Source organism: Nyctereutes procyonoides, unplaced genomic scaffold (genome assembly GCF_905146905.1).
Source record: "Nyctereutes procyonoides isolate TBG_1078 unplaced genomic scaffold, NYPRO_anot_genome, whole genome shotgun sequence".
In the NCBI taxonomy this organism is placed as follows: domain Eukaryota; kingdom Metazoa; phylum Chordata; class Mammalia; order Carnivora; family Canidae; genus Nyctereutes; species Nyctereutes procyonoides.
Genome location: NW_026575049.1, coordinates 38,538,602 through 38,551,684, shown reverse-complemented (window position 1 = coordinate 38,551,684; position 13,083 = coordinate 38,538,602). Strand labels below are relative to the sequence as shown.

Below are 13,083 nucleotides of genomic sequence, written 5' to 3'. Positions count from 1 at the left end.
CACCCCAGGGGGCAGGTGGGCACCTGTAGGGCTCCTGCCTGACCCACACGAGGCTGGAGTGTAATTGGTGGGCTTCGGGCAGCCCTCCATGCTGTTGATGCCCTCTCTCCACGCCTCCTCCACTCTGCAGTGAACTCACAGACTCCGCAAACACCCCCGGTCACCCCACTGGTTCTTGCAGCTGGGAAGCCACCTGGAGGGCAGCTCTTCATCCGCTTTTAAGGCTGGGGACAACGTGTTTCCTCAGAGCCAAACAGTCTGTGGTGGATGTTTGCAGGGAATCTCGCTTGATTTTGTATTTTGGGTTTCTCAAGGAGCAACACAGTTGATTGTCTGACTTAGAAAATTGGGGTGTTTATAAGAGGAGCATGAACTAGTAGTAAAACTGTGGTTGCTCTTACGCTGGTAATTTAACTTGGCTAAATCCGTAATGCTTAACCCGAGGTGGTAAGAAAAATGCTGTGGTGACCATTTGAACCCCTTGTGGTTCTTCTGTGGGTTTATTTTTTCTTATCCTAGTGCATATAATTAAGTTTAAAAAGTGGCGTTTGTTGTAGATTTTGGGCTTGAACACCAGCCTGAGGCTTGAGATAGCCTGGCCTAAGCTTTTCTACGAAAATCAGGCAAATCAAACAAGTTGCCCAAGGTTGTGAGGCTCCTTCACAGCAAAGCCAGGTCTCTCCAGGTTCAGGTGGGGCACTGAGATGGAAGCCAGAAATGAGGGAGGGCCTGGAAGCCAGAGCCCAAGAGCCTCAAAGATCTCTTCTTGGAGCACAGCCAGGTACCACCTGGCATGTTAGTAACTGGTGCCTGTCCTGTCCAGAGTGGCATGTGAGTTGCTGAGCCTTTCTGCTCATCCCTACTTAGAAAACGGGGCTCCTTTTTCACCCTCTGCGAAGGTTCATTTTGCACTGATTGCACATCCTCTCTCTGACTGATCACGGGGGCCCTCATGACATAGCTGCTCCTGACCTGGAGAGCAGGAGCGAGTGTGAGGCCTGGTCCCCACAGAGCATTTTAGGAAAAAACCAGGTATGTGTACACCGCTGTTGAGAAAGCACCACCTCTGCTCTTCTCCACTTGTTCCTTTGTCCTCAACCAGGAAGGGAAACAGATGTTTAATAATAGCAATAAACACAGTGACAGCCATTGCTTGGTGTCTTGTGATGTCTTAGACGCTACGTGTGCTTCATGTGCCTCCCCAGGTACTGGGCCCTCCTACCCGCCCACAGGGGCCGCCGATACCCTCGTATTACAGATGAAGAAACCGAGGATAGCGCGATGCTGTAGAATGTAGATGCTAGAGGTTGAAAGCTAGTTGGTGTGAGAGCCAGGCTTGGAAGGCGGTGTGAAGTATGGCTCAGTATCTTTGCCAGCCACTTGCCACCTTCGTGTTCCCCCACGAATGCGCCGTCCCTTTACTCGTTTGCATTTATTTATCATACTTCATTTTACTTATTAGCAGGTACGGTCCTAAAAAGTTGCATGTGTGCCGGGTTTCTGCCAGGGGATTGACGCTCTCAGTAACGTGGCAGCCTGCCGCAGCTGAGCCATGCCACGTCTCGTACATCCCTTTGCATATTCAGAAATGCTCGTGCTAATGGGTCGGGAGTATGTGTTGAGAGGTACTACATATGTATTTTTAATTAAAAATTATAATTAAAATTTTTAAAAACTCTTTTCATGGGCATCTGTGTTACCATCCGACTTTCACATTTGATAGAAAATCCTATGCTCTAAGTGATTTGTTTTTTCAGGCTTCAGTGTTCCATCATGTTATTTGCCTGGCTGCTCACACATGGGCAGGCTTGCTTATGCCCAAAGATGGAAATTCCAGTTCAGAGCCCTGGACGCGTGGCCCCGGGTGATGCTAGGCCCTTTGCTCTGGCACCTGTCTCTAAGCTGGCTCCTGGGATGGCCGCCCATTGGAAGAGAGAGCACCGGGGTGGAGGGATGGCCGGTAGTAACTCTGTTTCTCCCTCAGCTGGCAAGCCCTACCCAGGCCGGTGGGGGTTTACCTCGGGTGTAACAGCCCCCTTCCATCTACACGTTGGGAAGCTTGCTCGTTGTGATCATGGCCTGCTTCTCAGTAATGTGTTAACACTCCTGGCAACATGGGAGTGTATCATCGACTTACCAGTACATACGGAGTACTGGTGGGGAGATGGGAAGTGGAGCTTATTAGCTGAGCAAACACTGAATATCAGGCCCTGAGGCCACAAAATAACTAAACACCGTCTTTCTCAGCACAGTGAGGTGGGCACTGAAATCGAGGTGGGTGAGCACTATAAGGAGGGTGTAAGGGTGACGTGACATTATTTTAGTGTTTACAGATCTTACTGCTGAGCAGGTGTTTGTGATCAGCCCTTGCTTTACTGAGGGGGAAAGGCCCATGGGAAGTTACTTACTCACCGACCCTGAGTCCTGTCCACGAGCCCGTGGGTCATATTGCCTGTGGTCTGGCCATGCAGACTGACTAAGCGTCTGGAAAAAACCTTGGTTTTCATTTTTAAAAGCTACATTCCATCAACTAGAGGAAGAAAGTTCCCTGGCCAACTCTAGTGCAGCCTCCTTTGCTTCTAGCACAGCCCAGCTGTCAGAAGGTTATATTCTCTCCTATTGTCAAACCTTACAGAAGGGTGGAACTGTGGCACCCAACAGCAGTGACAGTGAAGCTGGGAGTTTTTGCAAATGAAGCTGTTGCCCAAAAAGAGACAAAAGCCACCAAGGATGCATTTAGTCCTTTGTCCCAGAAGTGGTTAGAGACCTAGGGTTTCCCCTTCTTTCAGCATATCCAATCCCTAATGGCCAGGTGGAATTTTTTCTGCCAGTGGGACACTAAGAAGAGAATGGAGTTGATAAGCTTTTTGCTTTGCCCAACACAGTTCTGCCCGCCTCAACTGTTCATCTCTTCACTCCAGCCCGGCCCAGCCCTCTGGGCCCACATCCTGCTCGTTTTCCAGAGCATGGCCCCAACCTTCACGCCTTGCTCACAGCCCCGGGCAGTCTGTCTCCTCTGCCCCCACCCTGCCTCTTCTCTCCCGAGCTCATCCGTGATCAGCAGTTGGTGACATGTTTGAGCCTCTGTATGACAAAAGGGACAGATGCTAACTGAAACAGCTGAGTGAGAGCATTTATGCTTCAGTCTATTTTGACTTAGATTTGGCCTTGTCTGAAATAAGCTGCACTGGAGAGCCTGTCCCCCTCTCTTGAGCTGCCCTTGGGGTTTCTCTGATAGCCCATGCCTAAGATACTGGCCACACTGAATTCATTCATCCTAAGTCAGATATGCTGGCCTTCATCAGATGGAGGTTCAGTTGTGTGGGCCTGTTAAGCCCGATGTCTATGGCCACCAGTGTCACAGATTTCTCGTGATTTCTTACAGTTAAGTATTTTCAGCCCAGGATTCTCTGGGCTTAGGAAGCAGGCACACCAGCCCGGCAGCTAACCCTGACACGGTAGAGATGCCGGTCCCCATCTCCACCATCCCACCTCCACTCCCATACCCAAACCTGGGTGCTCCCAGTCTACAACTGTATTCTCTTTGACTTACTCACCCAAATATACCACTTTGCTAAGTGGGAGTCGACAGCTTGGCATACTGAAGAAGGTAGGTTGGGAAAGGAGTGAGAGCAGGGGATGGGCAGTTGTATTTTTCAGCACTCTTAATTGAAGTGACAAAGACAAACCAAAAAGTAGACAAGGTGAAAAAAAAAAGAACAAAAGAAGAGGAAAATTTCAAAAGGGAATCAGTTGGCTCACATCACTGGGAAGTATGGTTGGATCCAGGGGTTCTTTCTCTCATTCTGGGCCTTATCCCTGCTCTGGCCTTCATTCTTACAGACTTCTACAAACTTGGGCAGCTCCAGATGGCGAGAGCTGGTACCCCCTTGTAATTGCAGCAGATGTGAGTCCTGGGTCTTCCAAAGATGGCACCATGAGGTGGGGATGGCTCTGCAGAAGCCACAAGAAGAGGAGTTCTATTGAATAAGAGAAGGGATAAAGGATACTGAACAATTTAAAGTAACAACAGATGACCACTGCGTTGATTTTTAAATGGTCACCCTTCAAAACATCAGAAGTTTAATAAATTTGAGGGTTTTTTCCCCTTTATATATCAAATATTTTGATCATAAATTTCAACACTGGCTACTCTTTGAATGGCGAAAGCTAATCTGGTATAGCTAGAACACTAGACACAAATTGAATGCATACATAACAGCACAGGAAGCTATTAGAAGCCAAACATTTAATAGATCCTCACCTTCTATGAAAAGTTACTTTGGACACTTTATACCTTAAACCTTGTCAGAGCTCCTTAGCATTTAATGATAAAAACCCTTCATAATTTTTAGTTCACTCTTATAATAGGTCCTAACCCTAATGGGGGAAATCCCCACAAATTATTGACCTCCAGTCTTATTGTAAATGGCATTCTAGGTACAAAGAAACTTTCTAGTTAAATCTGGTTTATGTTGCGGATCCGATAAGTAACAAAAATAAAATGTCTCTTCCATAGACCCCCTAAAACTTGAGTGCACACCATTTAAATGAATTGACTTGAATATATTTCTGAACTATCAAATTTGTTTGACATTTTGTCTTTACGTCTCCAGATCTCCAGCTGGCAGGTGACAGTTACAGCATATTTTGAAGTCATCTGTTATAACATCTCTTTATCTTAAAAGGAGTATTTAAAAGATTTTGACTTGAAAATCACCAACATTAATAATGTATGACATATTTAAGCTTTTATTAGAACCCCGCCTTTAATGTATGTAATTTTATTCAAGAAAGTTAAAATGTGCTCATTGTCAATGAAATTGTAACTCAGGAACAGAGATCTGGGGTTTAGTGCAAGAAAATCATCACAAAAGCTAAAAAGTGTGGTTTATGTTTAGATCCAACTCCCCTATTTGCCACTTCAAATAATATTTTTATTACTATTTTTAGATGCAGATAAAGCTCATTGAATAAATTGTGCCTGGTCTTTAACATGACAGCTGTGGAGGCAGCTCTGTCAAGGAGCTCGTTCACATCCTTCCTTAGCTATAAAACCAATCCATCCGAGGCAGCCCCGTGCTCAGGGTTCCATGCCCTTTTGTCCAGCCGGGTTGCTAACTGACCCGGAGCCCCGGCCAGTGTTCAGGCTCTCTCCAAGGGTTTTACCCATCTTGATATGTGGAGCACCTTGTCCAGCACCGACCTGCCCAGGACCCCTGGTGGAGCAAGAAGAGCTCTGAAGCTGCTGGGTGGGGGCAGGAGCAGGGGGAGATTGAGCGACTAGGCAGGGGGGGGCAGGGAGGGAGCAGACCACAGTTGTTCTGAGAGCCTAATCTTTACTGTAGAAGTTAAAATCTGGTCACTCTGGAGCACGTGCCACGTGAGACACCATCTTTTTCCTTTTTTAACAGTGATTTCAGTTCTTTGTTCTTTCATTGTGCAAAGGTGTTGCAGGTTATACATTATTGAACAAGCTGTAGAGAGTCATTACCTTGCAAAAAAATGTTAACATCACCTAATACAGCATGCCAGCAATTGTAGAGATGTTCTGATGATCCCATTCTAGATATTATCATCCATAATACGGTTCATGCAGAGCACAGTGCAGCAAAACCTCCAACCAAAACGCTATGCACCAGATAAATTCTGTGCAGTTGGAATTTATGATTGACAACGGAAAGAAGAGCCACCCATCATTTGAAGTCATGCCAGATCTTGCTGATAACACACCAGTACTCCCCCATGCTTCAGGTCTCACCTGGCAGGGTCTGGAACTGCCTGGTATCCTGCACATTTCCAGCTCCCCTACCTAAGAGGGGTGGGTGGGGAGGAGTGTGGCAGGCGGGAGGGTTGTGGTGAGGATGGGCAGGGTGCTGCTTTTGGGCTCTTCCTGTCTACAACCCAGGCTGCTCCAGGAATTCACGATTGGGCCCTGGTGAGCAGGCCCCATGGGAAAGTGTGTCTTCCAAAACATGGCAGGGAGAGAGTGTGAGCAGAAACACTGGTTAACGAGGGCTTCCGATCTGCCACATTTGGTTAGTTACTGTTCATTTATAGTAGGTAAAAATTGCCTGAGACTCTGCAAAAGAGTGTGAGGATTTGCCTCTCCTGCTGGGGAAATATGTAAACTTTTAAGAGAAAGAAAAAAAAAAATCATGGTATCTTTGTTAGAAAATCAAAAACACACATTGGAGTTCAAGGAGCTTTTGCTACAACTGGGAGATGTAGGTGGTATGACTTTAATGAAAGAAGAAGTAATGGAACAGATGTGTGGGGAAAATAGCCCCAGAGAATGGAGGGGGGACTGTGGAATTCCCACCCTACCTGCTTCCCTCGAAGGGATAACACATTTGCCTTGAAATTAGAAACGTTGCTTGGAGCCTGGATGTTTCGGGGTGGCGTGGGGCTTGGGGCTGGCAGATACAGCAGCACGGCCATCCTCTGATACACCCGTGAAGTATCTGCATGTTCTGCATTCAGAGATGACCCTGGGAGCCTTCGAGATCTCATAGTTGCCACATGGCAGTGGCCGTGTGGCCTCATGCTCACTCCTGATACATTTCTTATCCCAGATCTTCACTCCCTGAACCCCAGCCCCACTTCCGCCTGGAGACACGGGCCATTTCCATTCCCTAGGATTAGAGGAAGCATTCCTCACTGCTTTGGAGGGTTGGAATGGAAAGTGAGGATGGACTTTTGACACTCCATGGTCCTCATACATTTCTCATAGAAACCATGACCCAGGGGCGCCTGGGTGGCTCAGTCAGTTAGGCATCTGCCTTCGGCTCATGTCGTGGTCCTGGGATCGAGCCCTGCACTGGTCTCCCTGCACAGCGGAGAGTCTGCTTCTCCCTCTGCCTCTGCCGCTGCTTGTGCTCTCTTACTTGCTGTCAAATACATAAAATAAGATTTAAAAAGTAATCATGGTACAAATCATGATGTGTTAGCCATGGAAAGCCTGCTACGTATCAGCCTCTTCATGGAACTGCATTTCTTGACTCTTCTGGATTAAATAGGCCTTTATTGGTGTGCCAAGTCTTTGCCACTTTACTGGCTGTGTATATGTTAAGCCAGTTCCCTGACCTCCTCAGCCTCAGTTTCCCCATCTGCAGAAATAGGGAGGTGCTCACTTTGTCACAGGACTGTTGTGTTCAGATCACATGAATGTCAGTACAGTCAAGTTCCTTCCTATCCCCAGACACCTGTCTCTTGAATTTCACTGCATCAGCAGCTACATGTGACTTTGCTCCCTTGGAATAATGTTTCTCAGGTGCCAAAAGCTTGACAGGCAAGCTTTCTATTTTGGTGGCCATCTGGCACTGGTAACATTGTTGCCAAGACTGTTGAAAGGACTTTGGCCCTCTGCTGGTAAAATACCTGTCTGAGAAAAAAGAAATTCAAAGGCCTGACTTGGACAGAGTAGTAATAGCTATTCATAGAGTGCTTCCTGTTTTATATTACAATCTGAATTATGTCCCCTAGAATGCGTATGTCGAAGTCTTAACCCCCAGGAAGTCAGTGTGTGACTGGACCTGGTAAAGGTCTCTTTAAAGAGGTAATTGAGTTACAATGAGGTCTTTAGGGTGGGTCTTAATCCAATGTGACTGATGTCCTATAAGAAGAGGAAATTAGGACACAGACCTACAATGAAAGGAAGCCCGTGTGAAGACACAGCAAGAAGGCAGCCATGTGCCAGCTAGTGAGGGAGGCCTCAGGAGGGACCAGCCCTGCCCACACCTTGATCTTTTTTGACTTCCAGCCCCCAGGACTATGAGAATATAAATTTCTGTTGTTGAAGCCCTGAAGTTTATGGTACTTTGTCCTGGCAGCCCTAGCACACTGATAACAGTGCCACAGTTGTCCACATTTTATGGGTAAGAGAGCTAAGATGCAAATTGAGTAACTTGCCCAAGAGCATATAGCTAATGAGTGGCCTCCTTGGGATTCAGTTGTTCTGCTGTATTCCATGACCCCCTCCCTTTACAGAGTTGCCTCAAAGACTATTTGGGTCCCATTCAAGCAAAACAGGTGAATTTTCTGTGGTGTGGTTGCTATGTGGAATGTTCCCGTCTTGACAGAGAAATTTAAGTTCCATACAGGCAAGGAATGTGCCTACTTTGTTTTTCTTGGTCTCCCCCAAAGTCTAGAAAAGTGCCCGGTGTAAAAACTCAGTGGCAAATGTAATTTTGTGCTTGAAGAGTCGGCAAAGTGGCATATTCGTAAGTCAGTTGTGAAGTGTCTTCAACAAAGTTTTATGAGGTCTAAGGTCTACTGTCTTTTCTGCTGATCTTGACATCTTTCTGTGCCCATGAGTAGTCTAAATCCTGCTCTTCTGTAGGTATTTTCTCAAGTAACTTTCGTTACTCACAAACTTGAAAAGGTCTATTAGGTTATTTGTAGTAGTGCCTGAGGGGCTCAGTGGGTTAAGCGTCTGACTCTTGGTTTTGGCTCAGGTCATGATCTCAGGGTCATGAGGTGGAGCCCCCACACTGGGTTCCATGCTCAGCAGGGAGTCAGCTTGAAAGATTATCTTCCTCTGCCCCTCCTCTCCCACGTGCCTTCTGTCTCCTAAAATAAATAAATAAATCTTTTAAAAAAGTTATTTGTGTTATTTCTTGAAGTCTTGTTACCAGTAGAAATTGTCCTCTGCCTGTTACGTTAGCATGCCGACTCCTTGATGAGGCTTAGAATACCCTGGTGCCTGAGCCTTCAGGACAGAAGTGTATTTTCATGTACGGTCTGCCTTCTGGATTCTGAAGCTAGTGAATCACCACAGTGCTCTCACGCATAGCTAAACTAACGTAGGTTTGAAATCGCATGAAAGGATTCGTTCAAAGATTTAGAGGTTTGTGTTTTTATGTAAAGTGAGTTAACTTGTAAGAAGAAGTCTAAAATTTTAACTTGGTTTAGTATCCTGGTCTACTTTCCCATTTCCTATATGCTTGAATAAAATGTGTATTATAAAAACACAGAAGCCATTCATTTGAAGAATTGGTATGTTCACTTGAAAACCTTGTGAACAGTCACTTCACACCTGTGTGCTGTCCCCTCATGTCTGCTATCCAAGTGCCTTTTAGTGTACGGAGCCACACTGGTGGTGCTGAGCTGGGCACGTATCCAAGGGGAGCAGAGTCTTAGGCCAGGGATGGGTCTGCTCTAGAAGGCAGTGCACAGCACTCCACAGTCAAGGATGATCACAAGGCAACGTTTTGTTCCCCCTTGAACTCCTTGCCCCCTCAACAAAGGAGTAGAAGCAAAGGTAATTCTTGGGATCATTCTGTCTTTACTCCATTTGAAGAAATAAAATGAGAGAGAGGTATTTTATTTGAAGAAATAAGATAAGCTACCATAAAAGTGCTTTGGTGTCATTTTGCAAGGGTGGGGAATCTGCAAATGGCCAGTCTCCGTACCATCAAAACCTGCACATTGACCAAGTTAGGAGCTTGTGTGGAGCTGGCGGGCAGGCAGCCATCTAAGGAAAAGCTGGGCAGCATGGCCCGCCCTACTGGTCTAGTGGCACGCCACAGCTCTGAGCGCTGATGTGCCTTCTCCCCTAGGCTCCCCTCTCAAGAAGGCTCCAGAATTCTCTGCATTCCACCCAGGCTGCAACATTTTTACCTTAGGGCTTTTCACGCTGGTTTCCCCCCACACAGGAAGAAATAAGTCTCACACTGCAGCTCAGCACTGGCTCCCTTACATAACTGAAGCAACACACACCGCTTGATGCACTTGGGAGGTTTTTCTATCTTACTAACTTAAATAAAACCAGGACAACACACACACACACACACAGACAAGATGGTCACAACCTAGTAAATTGATTTTATGATCCACTAGTGGGTTTTGAGGCACAATACAAAAAAATTCTGCCTTCGACCTAACAGATCAGCTGATTGCTTCCAATTGGCTCATTGCAACATGTGGGAAGTGAGTGTGTGTCCCCCCCCCCCCCGTTTTGGAAGGACAGAAGCACAGGAAGAGAATAAAGGAGGGGAGGGTGTTGGTTTGTAGCCAGCGGAGGGTCGCGGGTGTCCCCGGAGTGGCCCCCGGGCTGGCCTTGGACAGGTCTGAGTCCATCAGTCCATCCGCCCGCCCCTGCAAGAAGGCGGAAGACCTCCGGGCTGAGCCTGCACGTGCAGGTGCGCTCCTCTCCGAGGGGCGCGGGAGTCCTCCAGGAGTGCCACCCTTGGGGGGCGCCGGTGCCCTGGCAGTGCACCTCCGAAGTGGGGGAGGGGCAGGGCGGGGAGGGCGGCCCTGAGCGCTCAGCCCCGCTGTGTCTCCGCAGGCCTCGGCAAGACCAAGAGGAAGACGAGCGCGCGCGACGCGTCCCCGACGCCCAGCACGGACGCCGAGTACCCGGCCAACGGGGGCGGCGCCGACCGCATCTACGACCTCAACATCCCCGCCTTCGTCAAGTTCGCCTACGTGGCCGAGAGGGAGGACGAGCTGTCCCTGGTGAAGGGGTCGCGCGTCACCGTCATGGAGAAGTGCAGCGACGGCTGGTGGCGAGGCAGCTACAACGGGCAGATCGGCTGGTTTCCCTCCAACTACGTCCTGGAGGAGATGGACGAAGCAGCCGCCGAGTCCCCCAGGTTCCTGAGCCTGCGGAAGGGCGCGTCCCTGAGCAACGGCCAGGGCGCCCGGGTGCTGCACGTGGTGCAGACGCTCTACCCCTTCAGCTCCGTCACCGAGGAGGAGCTCAACTTCGAGAAGGGCGAGACCATGGAGGTGATCGAGAAGCCCGAGAACGACCCCGAGTGGTGGAAGTGCAAAAACGCCCGGGGGCAGGTCGGCCTGGTCCCCAAAAACTACGTGGTGGTCCTGAGCGACGGGCCGGCGCTGCACCCCGGCCACGCGCCGCAGATCAGCTACGCGGGCCCCGCGTGCAGCGGACGCTTCGCGGGCCGCGAGTGGTACTACGGCAACGTGACCCGGCACCAGGCCGAGTGCGCGCTCAACGAGCGGGGCGTGGAGGGCGACTTCCTCATTCGGGACAGCGAGTCTTCGGTGAGTGCCTGCGGGGGGCCTGGGCCGAGCGGGCTGCGTGTGTGCGTGTGCGTGGGGGGGGGGGTGTGCAAGGGCAGGCGCGCTGCTGCTCTCCGTTCCCTCGCCACGCACACGGCAGGTAGCCGGAGGATGTTGGCAGCTCCTGTTCACAGAGCCCCACGTATTTGCGGCTCCAGGTCAGCTAGAGGAATCCCACGGCCCGTAAGCCTGCTTGGGGTTGCTGTCACGGACTGTGATGGGCTGCGGTCCCCTGTGGGTGTAGGAACCCACCTGGGGACCTACTCTGGCAGGTGGGACGGCAGGTAGCGTGGTCCTGCAGCTGCCGAAGGCGGTTGTGCCGCTCCCCTGGGTTTTCCCCCCTCGATGTTCTACACACTCCGACATCAGTTTCTCTCCAGGTTTCCCATTCTGTGAGTGACCCCACTTCCTGCGGTTGACTTTGTTTCCTCTCTAGGTCCCAGGCATGTCTCTTGGTCACAGCGGGAGGGGCACCTGGTTCTGACACAGCCTTTTGTTGGTCGGTTTGTTTTTCTTTTGGAACCAGACGATCCTAAGGGCACGGCGACCGACCGCAGGCGGCATCAGGGAGTTCATCTCCAAGAAGCTTTTAAAGCACTTATGAACAGAATCGAAAAGAAAAAGGCAGGGCTTGAAAGAGATGAGTTTGTGTGTGTGTGAACTGAATCAGACGTATGAGGCCGCCTGACTTGCAGCAGATCCTTTTCCAGGGATAGGCGGATTGGGGGTTTGAATTTTTGGGTATGCTGAGCCTGTCTGGAAGAATTGAGCCAGTTGTCACGCACGGTAACCTTTCCATGGGTACGTTATGGATTTTGTTGATCTCTTTGCAGATATGCCTTCCATATAATAAGATCCCCACCCCCCACCCCCACCCCCCCCCAAAAAAAACATGACTTCTGCAGATAGAATCCATGGTGGTTACGTTGTATTGGTTCTGGCAGGTTTCAGTTTAATTTTTTAAATGCATACTGTAAGACTGGTAAATATGTGATCTGCACCATAATTGATATCCTCTGGGAAGGTTGATACCACAATAAGTGCATATTCAAGACTCTTGCAGACTGATCTGAGAGCAATTCCAGGCCACAAGAAATGTTTTTCCTCTTCTGAGAGAAAGGCAGCTGTGATCTGCTCTTCTTAGACACAGGAGAAGCATCCTGGTGGTAGAAACCAGACCCCTCACGGTGTCAGCAAGTCACAGAGTTGGCGGCTGCCTTAGACGTGCTGGGGCTAGCGCACCAGACCTGGGTATTAACTACATCTGAAATCTGAATGCTGAGATTTTCTTATCCAGCCGCCAGAGCTTATCATTTCTGGCAGGACATCAGATTGAATCGGTCTCACGTGATGTAAGTTCTGTGCATAGCTTCCTTTAGATCGTGCTGCTGGAGGCTTAGGAGAATGCAGTATGCCACGCTTTTAACTCTTTTGAGCAGAAACGTAGAGAAATCACTGGAAAACCAATTATAGCATAAGGTGATTGGTCCAGAGTACTTAGGGGATAAATGTAATCCAGCACTAGAAAGTATAATCTTGATTTAGAAATTTTAAATTTTAAGGGTGCCTGACTGGCCCAGTTGGTGAACTGTGCGACTCTTGATTGTGGGGTTGTGGGTTCAAGCAAGCCACACACTGGGTGTAGAGACTACTTAAAAATTTGAAACAAATTTTGATTTTGAATTTGAAGATACTTCTAGAATGGAGAGGGGCTAAAGCAATCCCCACAGCGTGTACGCCTCAGCCCCATTCACTGTTCTTCCTGTCTAGGGCTTGAGGACAGGGTAGGTAAGTAAAGCACCCTCCAGATTGCTGGCCTTGGAGTAGATCTACTACTGCTTTTCTGTAGGAAAAACACACCCAGCTGGGATCACTCTCTGGACTCAGAGACCAAATCCTTTTGGATGGGGAGAGATACAGACATACCTCTTTTCATTGTGCTTCTCTTTATTGAGGTTCACAGATACTGTTTCCAGTCTAATTGGCACCATTTTCCTCCAGTATTTGCTCACTTCGGGTCCCTGTCCCATTTTGGTCATTCTCTAGGTATTTGAA

At 48.8% G+C, this 13,083-nt stretch overlaps 1 protein-coding gene across 5 annotated transcripts in view; it reads left to right on the top strand.

Annotated features, from left to right (window-relative positions):
* The window catches only part of NCK2 (NCK adaptor protein 2), a 149,969-nt gene that overhangs the window by 120,510 nt on the left and 16,376 nt on the right, over positions 1-13,083 (top strand). For all 5 annotated transcript variants that reach the window (XM_055328101.1, XM_055328099.1, XM_055328096.1 and 2 more), the window contains one exon: positions 10,289-11,010. In XM_055328101.1, coding sequence (XP_055184076.1) covers positions 10,289-11,010 — 722 coding nt within the window. The remainder of the gene's footprint in view (positions 1-10,288; positions 11,011-13,083) is intronic.